This window comes from Balaenoptera physalus (assembly GCF_965194825.1).
Source record: "Balaenoptera physalus genome assembly, chromosome: 12".
In the NCBI taxonomy this organism is placed as follows: domain Eukaryota; kingdom Metazoa; phylum Chordata; class Mammalia; order Artiodactyla; family Balaenopteridae; genus Balaenoptera; species Balaenoptera physalus.
This window is the reverse complement of record NC_138897.1, coordinates 82,391,615-82,405,569: the sequence shown is the minus strand read 5'-3', so window position 1 is coordinate 82,405,569 and position 13,955 is coordinate 82,391,615. Positions and strand designations below refer to the sequence as shown.

The 13,955-nt window shown below is 57.4% G+C and overlaps 1 protein-coding gene across 2 annotated transcripts in view; it reads left to right on the top strand.

Moving 5' to 3' along the window:
• The window catches only part of RBM19 (RNA binding motif protein 19), a 124,379-nt gene that overhangs the window by 86,184 nt on the left and 24,240 nt on the right, over positions 1-13,955 (top strand). For both annotated transcript variants that reach the window (XM_082416784.1, XM_082416785.1), the window contains exon 22: positions 2,367-2,472. In XM_082416784.1, the coding sequence (XP_082272910.1) occupies positions 2,367-2,472 (106 nt within the window). The remainder of the gene's footprint in view (positions 1-2,366; positions 2,473-13,955) is intronic.

Genomic DNA, 13,955 nt, shown 5'->3' with positions numbered 1-13,955 from the left:
CCCGCTCCTGAAAGTGGCTGGTCGCCTCCAGATAACTGAAGAGGGTGAAACGTCGTGCAGCGGAGAGAGCTCCTCCGGCTTCACATCAGACGCTCCCAGGTTCACACTCTGGCCCTGCCACCTACTCGCAAGAACCGCTACCTCCCTGAGCCTCGGTTTCCTCGTCTGAAAATGGGGGCGGTGAGACCAACACTAATGAACATTTGTGCTCTTCGTATGTAGCCGTGGCCTGGATCGTGGAATCCTCATCACCACCCTCTGAGCGTAGGTGCGACATCCCGATGGTCGTGTCCCCCCTTCCAGGGCTGCTGTTTCTTCGTTCCAAAACTACCTCCAGGCGTCCACTCTGAGCCAGGCCTGGGGCACCTTGCTGCAGATCCCGTGATGGGCAAGATAGGTGTGGTTTCCACTCTCGCAGAGCTGAATTCCAGCCCCAGGGGAAGGCAGAGCGTTACCCAGGCGTCCACACCGAAGCGCCCTGAAGCACAGTGGGCCCTGACCCCTGGGGGGACATCCATCCCCAGCCAGAGCAGATCAGCCAGGGCTGCTCACGGAAGCCGAGGCCTGAGAGCCCGGAGGCTGGGGCAGGGGTGGAGAGTCAGGCGGAGAGACCGGCACACCCCATAGGTTGTCTGTCCAGCACCCAGCATGACCCAGACACACAGCGGATGATCGGCAAGGCCTCCCTGTGCCCTTCAGCCTTCTCAGACCAGGTCTGAATCCATCAGATACACCGTCCCCAGAGTCCCCGTGGCTCTCTGAAGAACTTGGTGCCAAAGCGCCATTTATGTTTACCCAAAGGAGCCTGCAAGAAAATAGGTGCGTCCCCTGCCCTCTGTGTCCAAGGCTAGCCTTGACAGAGGCTTCGGGGCTTCACTGGAAAAAGAGGCAGCGTGTCTGCCATGGGGCGTATCGGCCTTTAGGTGGCAGAATAAAGCAGGGTTTGTGGGCAGGACTCCGCTGGGTTCTCGCACCTCACCTTCGGGCTAATCCCCACCTGCCCAGCCTCTGGGCCGCTCCAGGTGGGCCACGAGCCTCAGCCGGCGGCTGCGATGACTGACAGGCCTCCACTGCCCATCGTCTGCAGCCCCTCCGCTCCCCGGGAGGCTGGCCGTGGCGCCAGCAGCCCAGCTTCTGTGTCTTGCTCAGAGAGGCGCCGGGAGGGGGAGCGGAGCTGCTGGGGAGAGTGCCGGGGAGACGTGCAGATTCATTTTGAGGCTTCATAATGCCGCATTTACACACCGTCCTGCCTCCAGAAATTGGGCTGGCAGATGCCTGGTCATGCTGGCAGGGCTGCGGGTTAACTCCACAGATTTAGCTTAGATCATTTCACGAGAGCTCACGGCCTTTACTGTGTCTTTCGCCCAATCGGTCTCTGGCCCCGAGGCATCCTGCACCATCGTGTGTAGGTGCGTGTGCCCGGGCGCCCGCAAGTGTGTGTAGATTTTCAAATAAAATAATACCTCTTTCAGATGCCGTGCACATTAAATATTTATCAGCAGCAATTTGTGCGTATATGTTTGATAAATGGACCTGAGGATGGGCTGGGGGCGGGGGAGTGAGACAGGAAAGCAAGGGAGGCCCAATCCTTTTGTCCGGGAATTTCTCAAAGGTTTATCCAGGGGAAGAGGGGGCGTTGGGGAGGTGGTTGGAGGCCCTGTTTACCTGTTTGATCCCTGTTGGCTGGTGGGGGGGACACCTGACTTTTCTCCTCCAAAGTCAGCTTTGCCTGACTTTGGCTTAGCAGATATCAAAACCCTGAGGCAGGAGGAGTAGGGTTTAGAGGGCGTGGCTGTGTGGCATTCAAGCACCAAGCGCTGAAGAACCATCCCAGGTCCCAGCTCTGGGAGAAGGGACTCGCCCTGCTTACTCAGATTCGTGGGGGTCCATGGGGAGTCCGTGGTAACCCCGAGTCCGGGGCCCTGGCCTGCCCAGTGCCTCCCCAGCCCAGCCATGCATGCTCGGGGCTGGATCCCCCTTGCTGGATATTCACCCCACCCCCTCACCCCTGCTCCCCAGGCAAGGGGAGGACCAGTGTGCCTGCCCGCCCGACAGAGAGGAACGGAAAATTCTCCATCCCCAGAGGAACGGCATACCCAGTCTGATGGTTCCCTCCCTGCCGGCGTGATGGCCAGGCCGGAGGGAGAAGGCCACCCATGCACGCCCCCAGGACACGTGCTGGCCAGTGGGGAGCTTACACTGACACGAGTGTTCGTGCACTTGGCTGTGCACACGTACCCCCCCCGTGTGCATCTGCGGGCATCCTCTCTTCTAACTGGAAAGGGTTAGCGGGTGAGAATCGATCCTGCCTCCCCCCGCCCCCTTTGCAGGCCTCGATTCTGAAACTCCCGTGTTTTTATTCCCAGCACCTTCGGGGAGCTGAAGACCGTCCGCTTGCCGAAGAAGATGACGGGGATGGGCAGGCACAGAGGGTTCGGCTTCGTCGACTTCCTCACCAAGCAGGACGCCAAGGTGAGACCAGGGCCCCTCCCTCCCGGCCTCTCCTCTCTGGGTCCTTTGTGGGAGAAGCAGCAAGGCCTCTTCACAGACATGGGCGCGTCCCCCCTGCTCCCTGTTCGGGTTTTCTCTCCCCTCCTCTCCCCAGCCCTGCTAATTTGCACAACGTCCTTGGAAGAAAAGACCATGGGCCTTGTGTTTGGAGGAAGGGGCAGTTCTGTGTCCCGGGCCGCTCCAGGTCAGACAGAAAGCGTGGGAGAGGCTGTGCAGAGCGTGGAGGGGAACCAGGGGACGGCGCTCGGAGAGGAGACCGCCAGGCACCCCAGTGGGAACCCGTGGGGACAGCTCTTCCCCCTTTTCTTCCTGCTGGTGCCTGCGGCTTCTGTTCTGTGCTGATTTCAGGTGCGCTCAGGCCAGGCAAGTGCTGCTGTGTGTAAGCACGTGTACGGAATTCCTTGGAGACAGAGCCACCTTTTATTTTTGAAGCAAGGCAGCCTCTCCGGGTGTGGGCTTGGTGCAGTAGGTCCTGGGTCCTCGTCCTCCGCGGCAGCAGACAAGGGGCAGAGGCTGTGTGACGGGTTCTGGCTGCGTCCGTGGTTGTTGCTCTCACAGCCCCAGGTCAGGATCCTGGGGGGAGGGGGCCATGGCGCTGGCTGCGTGGGCTCCCTCCGAGAGCCTGTGCCACAGGCAGCCTTGCCCCGTCCTGGCCTGTCTTCCCTTGAGGGTGCAGTACAGCACGGGGCACGTGTCACTGATGGCTGGGATCCCCTCCGCCTCTGAGGAGGCATCTTCAGAAAAGCAGAGTATTTGTTGGAATCACACTCTTGGCCTGCAGCAAATTGGCGTTGCCAGAGGCCCTGTGGGTGGAGCTGAAGGTGTCATCTCAGGGACACAGCTGCGGCCTTTGTGGGCCCTGGGAACACGCACAGGCAGAGAGGGTGCCCCAGGACTTCAGCAGGCCTGCCAGCCACCTTTGTCTCAGCGTCTTGAACTCAAGTGCATGCTTTGTTGACACGTGGCCATGTTTGTCCGGACATCTGCGCCTCTTTCTTCTCGGCTGGCAGTCTTCCCCTCGCCTCCTGTCATGACAGGAGGGACCGCAACCCCTGCGTGCAGCCGGCCCACGGCCTTGACGCTCACCAGCAAGGCAGGCACCTGCGGGGTCCCCCCACCACTGGCTCAGAGAGAAGCCAGGGAACAGCCGTCCAGAGCACTGCACTTACTGCTGGCTGCTTGGCTTTCCCAGCCCTGCCCTGTGCCTCAGTCTCCTCATCTGTAAAATGGGAATGATGACAGGTCCCACGCCCACAGGGTGAAGGCAGATGGTGACACGGGTCCTGGCACACGGTGCTCGAGATGAGTGAGCTGTTTCCTCCTCGTTCCCACCAGCCCAGGTCCCTTCAGAGCCACCAGCCCTCCATCTGTGGACAGAGAAGAGAGGGGTGCAGGCAGCGCTTTCTCCACTGCGTCCGTCTAGCCCTGAGCTTCTGTGAGTGTGTAGGACCGTTGTCATCTGTTTTGTGTCAGGGTTCCTGCCTGAGACTGCAATTAGGGGAGAAATGAAAGGGGATTCACTCCCTGCCCCAAGAAACATCTCTTATTAAGGGCCAGTGCAAGGGCTAGCTGTTAGAGCACAGACTCTGCAGCCAGAATCCTAGCACTTACCTGCTATGTGACCTTGGGCAGGTGACTTACTTTCTAAGTGCCTCAGTTTCCCCCTTATAGAACAGTAATAGAATTTCCCTCACCGAATCGTTGTGAGGCTGGGATGAGATGATAGTCTCAGAAGGGGATCTGGCCTCCGTGAGCTCCGTCTGTTAGCTGTGACGAGGAGGAGGATGGTGATGGTGGTGATCTAAGAAGAAGGGAAGGAGCAGAGAGAAAAGTTGTCCACGCCCCTCCAACTAGTAGCTTCTTCCATGGGGCAGCCTCCTTCCAGAGCTTGAAGTCAGAATTAACGTGGCTCTCGGGGCCCAGAGGGTTGGACCCGGCATGGACTCCCAGCCTTGAAATTCCACGCTCCCATTGCCAGGATGCAGTCAATATAGCTTTGTTCCCTGGGGGTCATTGGAACGGGGCGTGGGGGGGAGATTCTCAGGTAGCAGGGCAGTGCCAGTGCCCGCTTGGCTAGTGCCTGGCACCGGAAGCCAGGCTGCAAATGTTCTTTGCAAAGCCTAGCACAGCCTTCTGCTGACTTATGGAGGTGGCTCCTCCCCCTCTGTCCCTACCGTCCTGGGCTCCAGGAAGAGAAAGGGCAGCCGAGGACAGCGAGGGCTCAACCCACAGCCCCTCCAGGACTGGCTCTTGCGGCCCCTCACCTCCGACAGGCGGCAGCCTGGCTCCAGAGCTGTCCCGGCCCCGCCATCCCCGCCCCTCACTGCACCAGGACTCGGGCCCTTTGTGCCGCCGCTGAGCGAGCTGGTCTCCCGTGAAGTCTGAGCCCACCGGGAGCGCACCTCTCCTGCAAAGATCCCTTTGCTCTTTTTGCTTCTCGGAGAAGCTGCCGTGACTTTTCCCTCTCCTTCTCCCCGTCTGTCTGAAGAACTTTATTGTCTCCCGAGTGGAACATTTCGCGCTCTCCACTGAGCCATAGAGCCGTGTGCACTGCATATTGGTGAATAGACTTCTGAATATTGTAAATATCTGGTTAGCTCGAGGGCGGGCGTGAGTTTGAAGAGGGAAAGCAATGCTGGAAGGAGACATTGAGTTAGAAACCCCCGGAGACCTTTTTTTCATCTCAAAAGAAGGAACTCGTGGGAATCCCAGGGCTGGTAGGGGAAACTCCAGGACCCCCAGTTTCTCGGGACAAGCGCCGCCCACCTCCCCACTCCCACCCCCAGCGGTTCTCCCTTTGAAGCGCTTCAGGGAAGAAGACCTGCTTTAGAAATCCTTCCCGGTGCTTGACTGAACCCTGACCGCTGGGCTCCCTCACCGAGGGCTTCAGCCCCGTTTCCTGCCGTGGGGCGTCCTCCAGGAAGATAGTGGTCGGTAACTCTTGTGGCATCAGCAGCGCTGGAACCTGGAGGTGCAAGCCTCCTGTGCCCCGGGGCCCCAGGCGGTCCTCAGAGGGGAGAAGAGGAGACAGGGAGGAAAAGATGAGGGGAGTGGACACATATTAGGGGGAGGAGGAGGGGAGGGAGCAGAGGCTGATTGTAGAACCTTGGGTCTGGAAAGCAGTGGCGAAACTAGCAGTTTCCAGGCTGGGCTGTGAACCCAGGTATGCGACTCACAGCACAGTACTCTTTCCTGGGCACCAACCAGTCCACTTCGCCAGCTGGCTGAGGAGAGAATCAGGCACCCTGGTTGGTCCCTGGAGGCATCCGCTCAGCACCCCCATCTCTCTTTGGGCCCCAAGCACAGGTCATCTGCGTCCTCCCCACCCCCAGGGATTCTGAGTCTTCCGACCTTGCTCCATGACCCCGTGTTCCACCCCGCACGTTCTTGGGAACTCCGTCATCCGTCAGGCCCCTCTGGGTCGAGCACACGCCCCAAACAGGGAAGAGAATCCTAGCGCAAGGCTCCAGGAAGAGCTCAGGGTAACCAGGCAACTGATGACAATAGCCAGAGGCTCCTGCGACCAGCTGAGCTGGCTTTGTGTGTGACATGTACACCGTACAACCATTGTCTCATCCCAACCTGCAGCAGCCCCGGAATCAGCTGGAGATTTGCATAACTCCCTCCCCGGTTTCTCCAGGCGCTTGTTAAGCTCCGTGTGTGCAGGGTCCTGGGAACCGATAGGAAGCCAGGACCTGGCTCTGTTGCTAAGATGCTAAACCAGGGTTGAGACCTGGCCGTCAGCCCCTGTCACAGGCTCCGTGAGCTGGCATGTTGTCCCAACCTAGGGCGTTTCATCAGCCCCCGATGTCCCAGGCATGAATGTCAGTCCCCCTGAAAGGGCTGCTGTTATTATTATCTAAACCTCCAAGTGTGATGAACCCACATTTCTCAAAGAACTTTCTCCCACGTGCTGGAGGGAAGCAGGGACAAAGGTCGATGAGGGCAGACAGGAAGTCCCAAATGCGGTGGTCTTCCCCGGTGGCCTGGGTCTGCACTTGTGTGTAGGGATGTTTGTAGTGTCTCAGGCGCCACGTGGTTCTCTGGGCCCTGATGATGTTTCTGGAAGGGCAGCCTCTTGGCGTCAGTAAAAAACCATCAACTTCTAAAAGCCCGTCTTTGGCAGGGACGGTGCTGGGCATTTGTACGCATCAGTGGTAGGAAGCCATTTGACAGATGGGTAAACTGAGGTTCGAAGGGATGGCGCCACTTGCCAGAGCTGGGAAACCCCGCGTGTCGATCTGATTCCAAAGTCCACGGATTAGCACTTCCTCCCTTCATTCACGTAGTCACTTAAATTGAGTGCCAGCTGTGGCCAAACCGTGCGCCAGCCCCCTCCTCTCTACACCACAACCCTCACCTCTCACCCATCCCCAGCAACTCACCAATTAGACATTTTGGAGGAAGGCCAAGAGGTTGGCCCTTAAAACATCTCTTGGGAACAAGCCCAGGATGAAATCAGCTCCTCCGGGGCCCCCAGAGGAGGAGTGGGCATTCCTTTAGGGGCCTCCAGAGCCGCACACGGTCTCCTGCCAACCCTCCCGAGCCTTGGAGGCAGCAGCTTTCTACCTGGGCAGGTGACCTGGGATTCCCAGCCAGCTGTGCCCATTGGCCAACAGGCCACCAGTAGTCATTGGGGTTCCATTTAGAAGCCGCCACCTCCTCTGTCCTCACTTGGACCGGCTGGTCACGGAGGAAGAAGGGAAAGAAGGCAAAGAGCGGACTTGCAGCCCGGAAACCAGAACATTCCTTTTTTTTTTTTTCCCCCCATGCACGCGCCTTTAATTTCTCCCTTCCCCGAGCCCACCGAGCCTTTGTACTTTTGCAGTTGCAGCTGTTTTTATTTGCTGCCGCTGCTGTTGTTTTAAAAGGTCTATTTTCACATGGAATGTTATCCAATTAGCAGAGCAATGTGTTGGCTTAAATAAACACTTGGGGGGAGCCGGCAGTAGGGAGTTGGGATGGCGGTCGGCGTTGGCAGGCAGCGCTCTTCTCTTCTCACTGGTAAACAACCGCAGCTTTAATTGGGGAGTCGCGCCAGTTAACGTCTCCGTTCTCACGTCTCACTTTTGTATGGTGCCCGGGGAGAGGGGGGTGTGGACACAGCCCCAGGCCCACCCCAGTTGGGGTGATGCTGAGAGTTTCGTAGGGGGGGTCCCATCAGGCCTCTCCGTACCCATGGCCTTCGCCTTGCAGATTCCGCTGAAACGCGACCAGTGGTGGGAAGAGGTGACGATGAGCAAGACAGAGCTTCTTAAGGCAGGGACAGCCGCCTTCTCTCTGGGTGCCCAGCCGCAGTGCAGGCGCCATAAACGGCGATCGCCATCAGACTAGCAATGGATGGCGTGCACGCCACACACAGACACACACACACGTTTGCTTACCTGAGTGCAAGGAGGGCATAGCGTACAGCCTCCCCGGGGGCCCTGAGGGTGTGCAGCCAGGGTCTGAAGGGGACGTGGCCCCATGGAAATGAAGACTCCGTGGGCTGTGTCCTCCCTAGACAGCCCATGTTCTAGAAAGGCAGGGCGGCACGGTGGTTAGCAGCATGGCCCGTGGAGTCAGAGCTGCCTCCTTCGATCTGCGTGAACGTGGGCAAGGGGCTTCATGTCCCCACACCCCAGGCTGCTCATGCCGCAACCGGAAATGATGTGCGCCTTGAGGCAGCCATGAAGATTAAGTGGAAAGCTGAGTGCCAAGCACTCACCACAGGCCGCGGCACAGGGCACCAAAGGAGCAGAGGCAGCGGAGTGTCCCGGGCCCCGCGGGGCAGAGGCGCTGTGCTTTGAAGCCGAGGTATCAGTTGCTTTTTGTCTCCTGAAATGTTAACTGGACACAAATCCAGGAATTGGGGTGCTATCCCCACTTGTCTGTGTTAGGTGTGTGCACTCGCGCTTGTGTTTTAATTGCAGGTTTTGCCTAGTTCCTACCATCAGGGCCCAGGGGTAAAGGAAAAGGTGTTTGAATCCTGAGCCTTGCATTTCAAGGCATGGATTCGGGCTCAGCCAACACATTTATGGGCTGAGAACCCGGGATCAGGACAAGCCACCCTCCTCAGGCTAGCAGATGTGCATCCCTCATCGCTGGGTTATGAGCTGCCCCGCAGTGTGCCCATCTGCTGGCTGCATCCCTCTGTCCCTCCATGTGCCCTGAGGCCTGCCCAGCCCCTGTGGGGTCAGAGGCCACGGAGCTCCACTGCTCTGAGAAGGCCTCAGGTTCAGATGTCCTCGTTTCAGATTTATTCAGCGATCAGGACCAGTTCCCCAGGAAAGGTAACCAGCCCGGCTGAGCTGGACAGCCTTCCTCCCTCCCAGCAGCACTAAGTAATCATCATTTTAAAACTTAACTACTGGGAATTCCCTGGCGGTCCAGTGGTTAGATCGCCACGCTTTCACTGCCAAGGGCCTGGGTTCAATCCCTGGTCAGGGAACTAAGATCCCACAAGACATGCAGTGCGGCCAAAAAAATAAATGCATAAACTAAACTACCAAGGGCAACATCACAGGTCCCGGGAATCAGGCCCTGCCCGCGTGCCGGGCGCTGGGTTAAATGAATGGCCATTATCTTCTGTATTCTCAGCACCAAGAAGGTTGAAGCACCTCCACTTTGTAGTTGAGAAAGTGAATACTCAAAAGTTTCTCGCCAGATCAAAGCCAGAAAGCACAAGACCATGCTTTGCGACCCCCCTGTGGAGCCCAAGGCCATTACCGGGCCCCACGGCCTCGTTGCCTTGTCACTTCTGGCCCTTGGCTGCCTGGCTTGGCCCTCTTTTCCTAGTGGCTTTTTTCTCTCTCCCCGAGGTCAGAGGTGGTGCGTCACCTTCCTGTTTAGTCCCCTCATTTTGGCCCATAGTAGGTCCTCCAGGGATGTTGAGTTGAATTGGATTGAGCTGAGTGGATGGATGGGTGCAAGGAAAAGACATCTATTCATCTGAAAGATTTTAGACGCCACAGCCCGGAAAACAAGTCCGTGGGTGTTTCTCTTAGAAACTTGCCCTCAGCTCCACGGCATCGTAAGTCGGAGTGGCCCAAGGTGCTGAGTGGAGGCCCACAGTTGAAGTTACCAGTATTGTGCAAAGAGCCCCACTTTTTCTGGGGACCAGCTCTTCCCCAGTGGAGGCCAGAGGTAGCTGGAAGGTTTGCTGGGAGCTCGCTCACAGGCGTCCGGGAGCGTTGGCACAGGACAAAAGTGATCGCTCCCTCAGCGCACAGGATGCTGTCCACAAGGAGACGATACAAAACATCCCAGGGCAGCAGACTGTCCTCCCAGCAATCAGAGGCCCCTGTTTTTCAAGCTCCTCAGCAGAGAAGGAGCCGAGCCCCCAGCAGGCCCAGCTGGGCCGGTGCTCCCATTCCCTGGGCTTGGCTGCTGTGCTCTGACCCACGTGGTCATTCTTGGCCACGCTTCCTCCAGGATTTAGGGGCACAGATGGTTTAGGACAGGTTGGCGTCGTCCGTGTTCAGGTGGATTTGGCATCTGCCGAGAGATGCAGACCCCCCACTCGGCGAGAGACAGCAGAGGGCCCAAGAGATGCCCTGGACGTCTCAGGACAGGAGGCCTGGCCTCAGCCCGGCCCAGGAGCCATGGCCCTTGGGACGGGAGTCCTGCCAAGGGCATCGAATGGGCCTTTGTTGCCAGGAGGCAGAAGCCCGTCTTCCAGGGAGAGCCGCAGAAAGGTCAGGCCCGGCACTGAGCTGGCAGCCTTCCAGCGCCTTCCCTGTTCTGGAAAGGTGGCTGCCAGGCCTGGTCACAGTCTAGCCGGCACTGGAGGCCAGGGCTCTCGGTGCCCACAGTTGGTGGCTTAGGTCAGAGGGGATGAAAGAGGTGTGTTTCCAAGACAGCTGAGGCAGAGAACCGGGTGATGGGGCAGCTCCGGACTCCGGCTAGACCTGCTCAGAGCAGCCCTTGTCGGGCCTCGCATTGTCTAAGACCTGCTCTCTGAAGGGGGCAGTCCGTCTGCCCCGGGTCAAGACAGAGGGACTTCAGGCGACCATCTGTGTCAGCAAACAGAACCTAACCCCAGATGGTTCAAGTGAAGAGAGATACATGGAGAGGTAAGAAGGGCTCGGGGGGGCTCGCCAGGGATGTGACCCACCCCCACCAGGGCCAGTGGCAGTGGGAGCTGTCGCCACCTTAGGCTAAGGGACCTTAAAGGGACAGGTGAGAGCCTGAGCTGTCAAGGAGGGGCCACCGGCAGGAGCTGTGGTCCTGGAGGGAGGGATCGAGGGAGAAAGTCCCCCGACCTCTCTGCCCCTCCTTCCAACCTCTCACCGGCGCCTCCCATTTGCTCGTCCTAAATGGAACCCAAGGCCAGCGAGCCCTGGTTATGCCTTCCAGGGGAGTCAGCTCTGAACGCCCGGAGAAGGGGTGCAGGGGAGGATCAGGAATAACCAGCACGGGCCCATCGGATGATGAAGGAAGTGGCCCCGAAGTGGCCGGCGGGGGCCTCGTCTTCTACAGCATTCTCCTCTTTGCCAAACCAGTGACCCCTTAGAGTTCCGTTCTAGACCTTCACGCTTCGGCACTGACCCAGCTGGGCGATCGGGTGTTAGTGGCACAGGCGACTCTTCCCATCCCAAGGTCCCAAAGTCACGCATGTTGGGAGCAGGGCCTCCTGTCCGTCTCTGTGCCGCACCCAGGACTATGTATGTGTCAGCTCTTGTCCTAACCAAAGGCAGAGCCTCCCACTTGTACAGGACAGGACAGTCGTGGGCGAGACGTGCTCCTTTCCCTGCTGCCCTCGTGGGCTGAATCTCAGGGCTTGGAGGAGCCAGGGCAGGACATGGAAACCAGCCCCCCGTCTCCAGCCGGGGCCGACCTCAGCGTCCCTCCCAGCCTGGAGACGTGCTTTCACGACCCTTGATGAAGGTCTTGCTCCACGGTTCGCCCTGCAGATATTTACCGAGCACGCTCTGTCCCGAGCTCTGTGCCAAGGGTAGCCAGGATAGAGGCCTCCCTCCGAGGTTAAAGGTCAAGCCAGGGAGCCCGGCACACAAGCAGGCGTTAATGGGGCAGGTGTTCTTAAGGAGGCTGGGGGCGCAGGGCACGCAGAGGGCACCAGGCTGCAGTCTGTACGAGGGGAGCCCTTCCGAGGCTGAGGGGGATGTTACAAAGGCCCAGGGATGGAACAGTAGAGGCTGAAAGGAAAAGTAAGAAGGAACTTGACCTGCATACCAACCTTGGCCTCAGTTTTCCTTTCCTTGAAATGGGAGAATGATGTCTGTTCTCATGAGTAGGTTGAGGTCAAGTGCTTAGAGTTCTCTGGAACCCAGGAGATCTCTAATCCGTGGTATGAAGGCCCTTGGATGGCAAGGGAGGAACACGGGCAACAGATGCAGGATTCGGAGAGAAGCAAAGGGCTGCGAACAGCTAACTTTCCACTTCCTCCATTGCGGCGCCCAGCACTCCGCGGAACCCCGGGCACCCCGAGATGACTGCAGCCCTAGAGCTGAGGTTCGGGAATTCTCTGTCTGGGGAGAAGGTGGCGTGGGTTTCAGTGGAGTCTAGTGTAGGCACAGAGACCTGGGAGGAAGCTGCTAGACGAGGGCAGGCCAGAGAGGCCGGGGCTGTGCATGGAACCTTCCCCTGCACTGGCCCGAAAACGCCAAGGCCCTGGGGCTGTGTCTCCCCGTCACCCTCCCCGGGTCTCACATATAACAGGCTCTTTGCATGAAGCACAATTACTCGGGATTATCCAAGGCCAATTTTAGCCGGAAATCACTGTGCTCCTGCCTGCGACAGTTTGGGGCCACCACATTCCAACCACTAGGGCTGGAAACACAACCTGATTTCCTATTAACCTGAGGGGACTAGAACCGAGAAGGGTAATTCTGCTATTTTTGGAGACTCACACATTGTGCTCTAACCTCAAATACAAAAGAGCTTTTGTACCCTACTTACCATTCTTCCTGCTCTTTAGCGTGATAATGGGACGTCGAGGGCATACATCATCATAATAACAACAGCCAACATTTAGGTGAGAATTACCATGGGCCAGGCAGTGTGGTGTCAGACTTAATAGTTCACTGAATCTGCGCATCCATTCTTTGCTGCTGCCTCTCATTTTACACATGGGGAATCTCAAGCTCAGAGAGGTGAAGCAGCTTGCCCAAGATCACACAGCTTGTAAGTGCTGAAGCAGGGATTTGAACCATAGTAGCCCAGGTCCAGAGCCCCCAGTCTTAATTGCCGTGCCCCCTCACCTCTTAGAGTGAAAAGCCCTTCCAAAGAGGAGATGAGAATTTGCAAGGGGTGATGTCAGAGAGAGGCTGGGAGAGGGAATTTTTAGCAACTCCTGTAATGAACAGAGACTGCTCCAGGCTTTGCATGGCACAGGAATGGAAAGTGGGTTTCCAAGGGTAAGAAAGAAACACAGATGTGACGGCTGGAGTTGGGGCATCTCGCCTAGACTCACCTGCCAGGCTCCGGTACCCACTTGTTCTGACTCTGACTTAGTTCCTACCAGATGCCGCCTCTTGGCCGCCCCCATCCGACCGTGTCCCCGGGACCGCAGCTCCTCAGGGACCCTGGCACCAGGATGGAGTACCCGCCACGCCAGACTCCCGACCAATTTCACTCCCCCCTCTTAAAACCCCAGCTCCCCCAATCAGGCTGTTTCTTTGCCTCACCAGCTGAGAACGCATGTGTTTTAAAGCTCTGAATGGGCCATTTCGACTTGGAGTCCAGATGCATTTTTATATCCGCATGGAAAAAAAAAAAAAATGCAGAGGCTCTGCTGGCAGTCAGAAAGAGTTTTTTAAATTAACGTTTAAAAAAAAAACAAAGGAAAGAAAAAGTTTCCTGCACCTGGCCCTTCTCAGAAAAGCACGAAGGAGAACAAAACCATTTCTTTAATTTGGCCCCATGTCTAATTTTTAAAAGATGCATGTCCCACCCACCTCGCACCGGTGCTTTTCAGATGCAGCCGTCTATCGAATACCTACTCTCTGCCACCCTCGGGGCTGATGGTGTGTAAGTCTCACAGTTAGCCCCATTTTACAGGTGAGGAAACTGAAGCTCATGGGGGGGCAGTTGGCTTACCCAAGGTCACTGTTGCCTTCCTAGGCTGCTGTAAGAGACTGGGTGGCTTAAAACAACAGAAATGTCTTCTCTCACAGTTCTAAAGGCCAAAAGTCCAAGCTCAGCTTGTCAGCAGTGTTGGTTCCTTCTCAGGGAAAATCTATTCCATGCCTCTCTCCTAGCTTCCGGTGACAGCCTGCGTTCCCTGGCTGTGGATATCACTCCAGCCTCCTTCGTCACGTGCGTTCACCCTGTCTGTGTCTTCACATGGCCATCTCTTTCTTGTAAGGACACCAGTCACACTGGATCAGGGCCCGCCGTACTCCAGGATGTCCTCATCTTAATTTAACTGCATCTGCAAAGACCCTGTTTGCAGATAAGGTCACAACCTGGGGTGCCAGGTTAGGATTTCCACATCTCTTCTT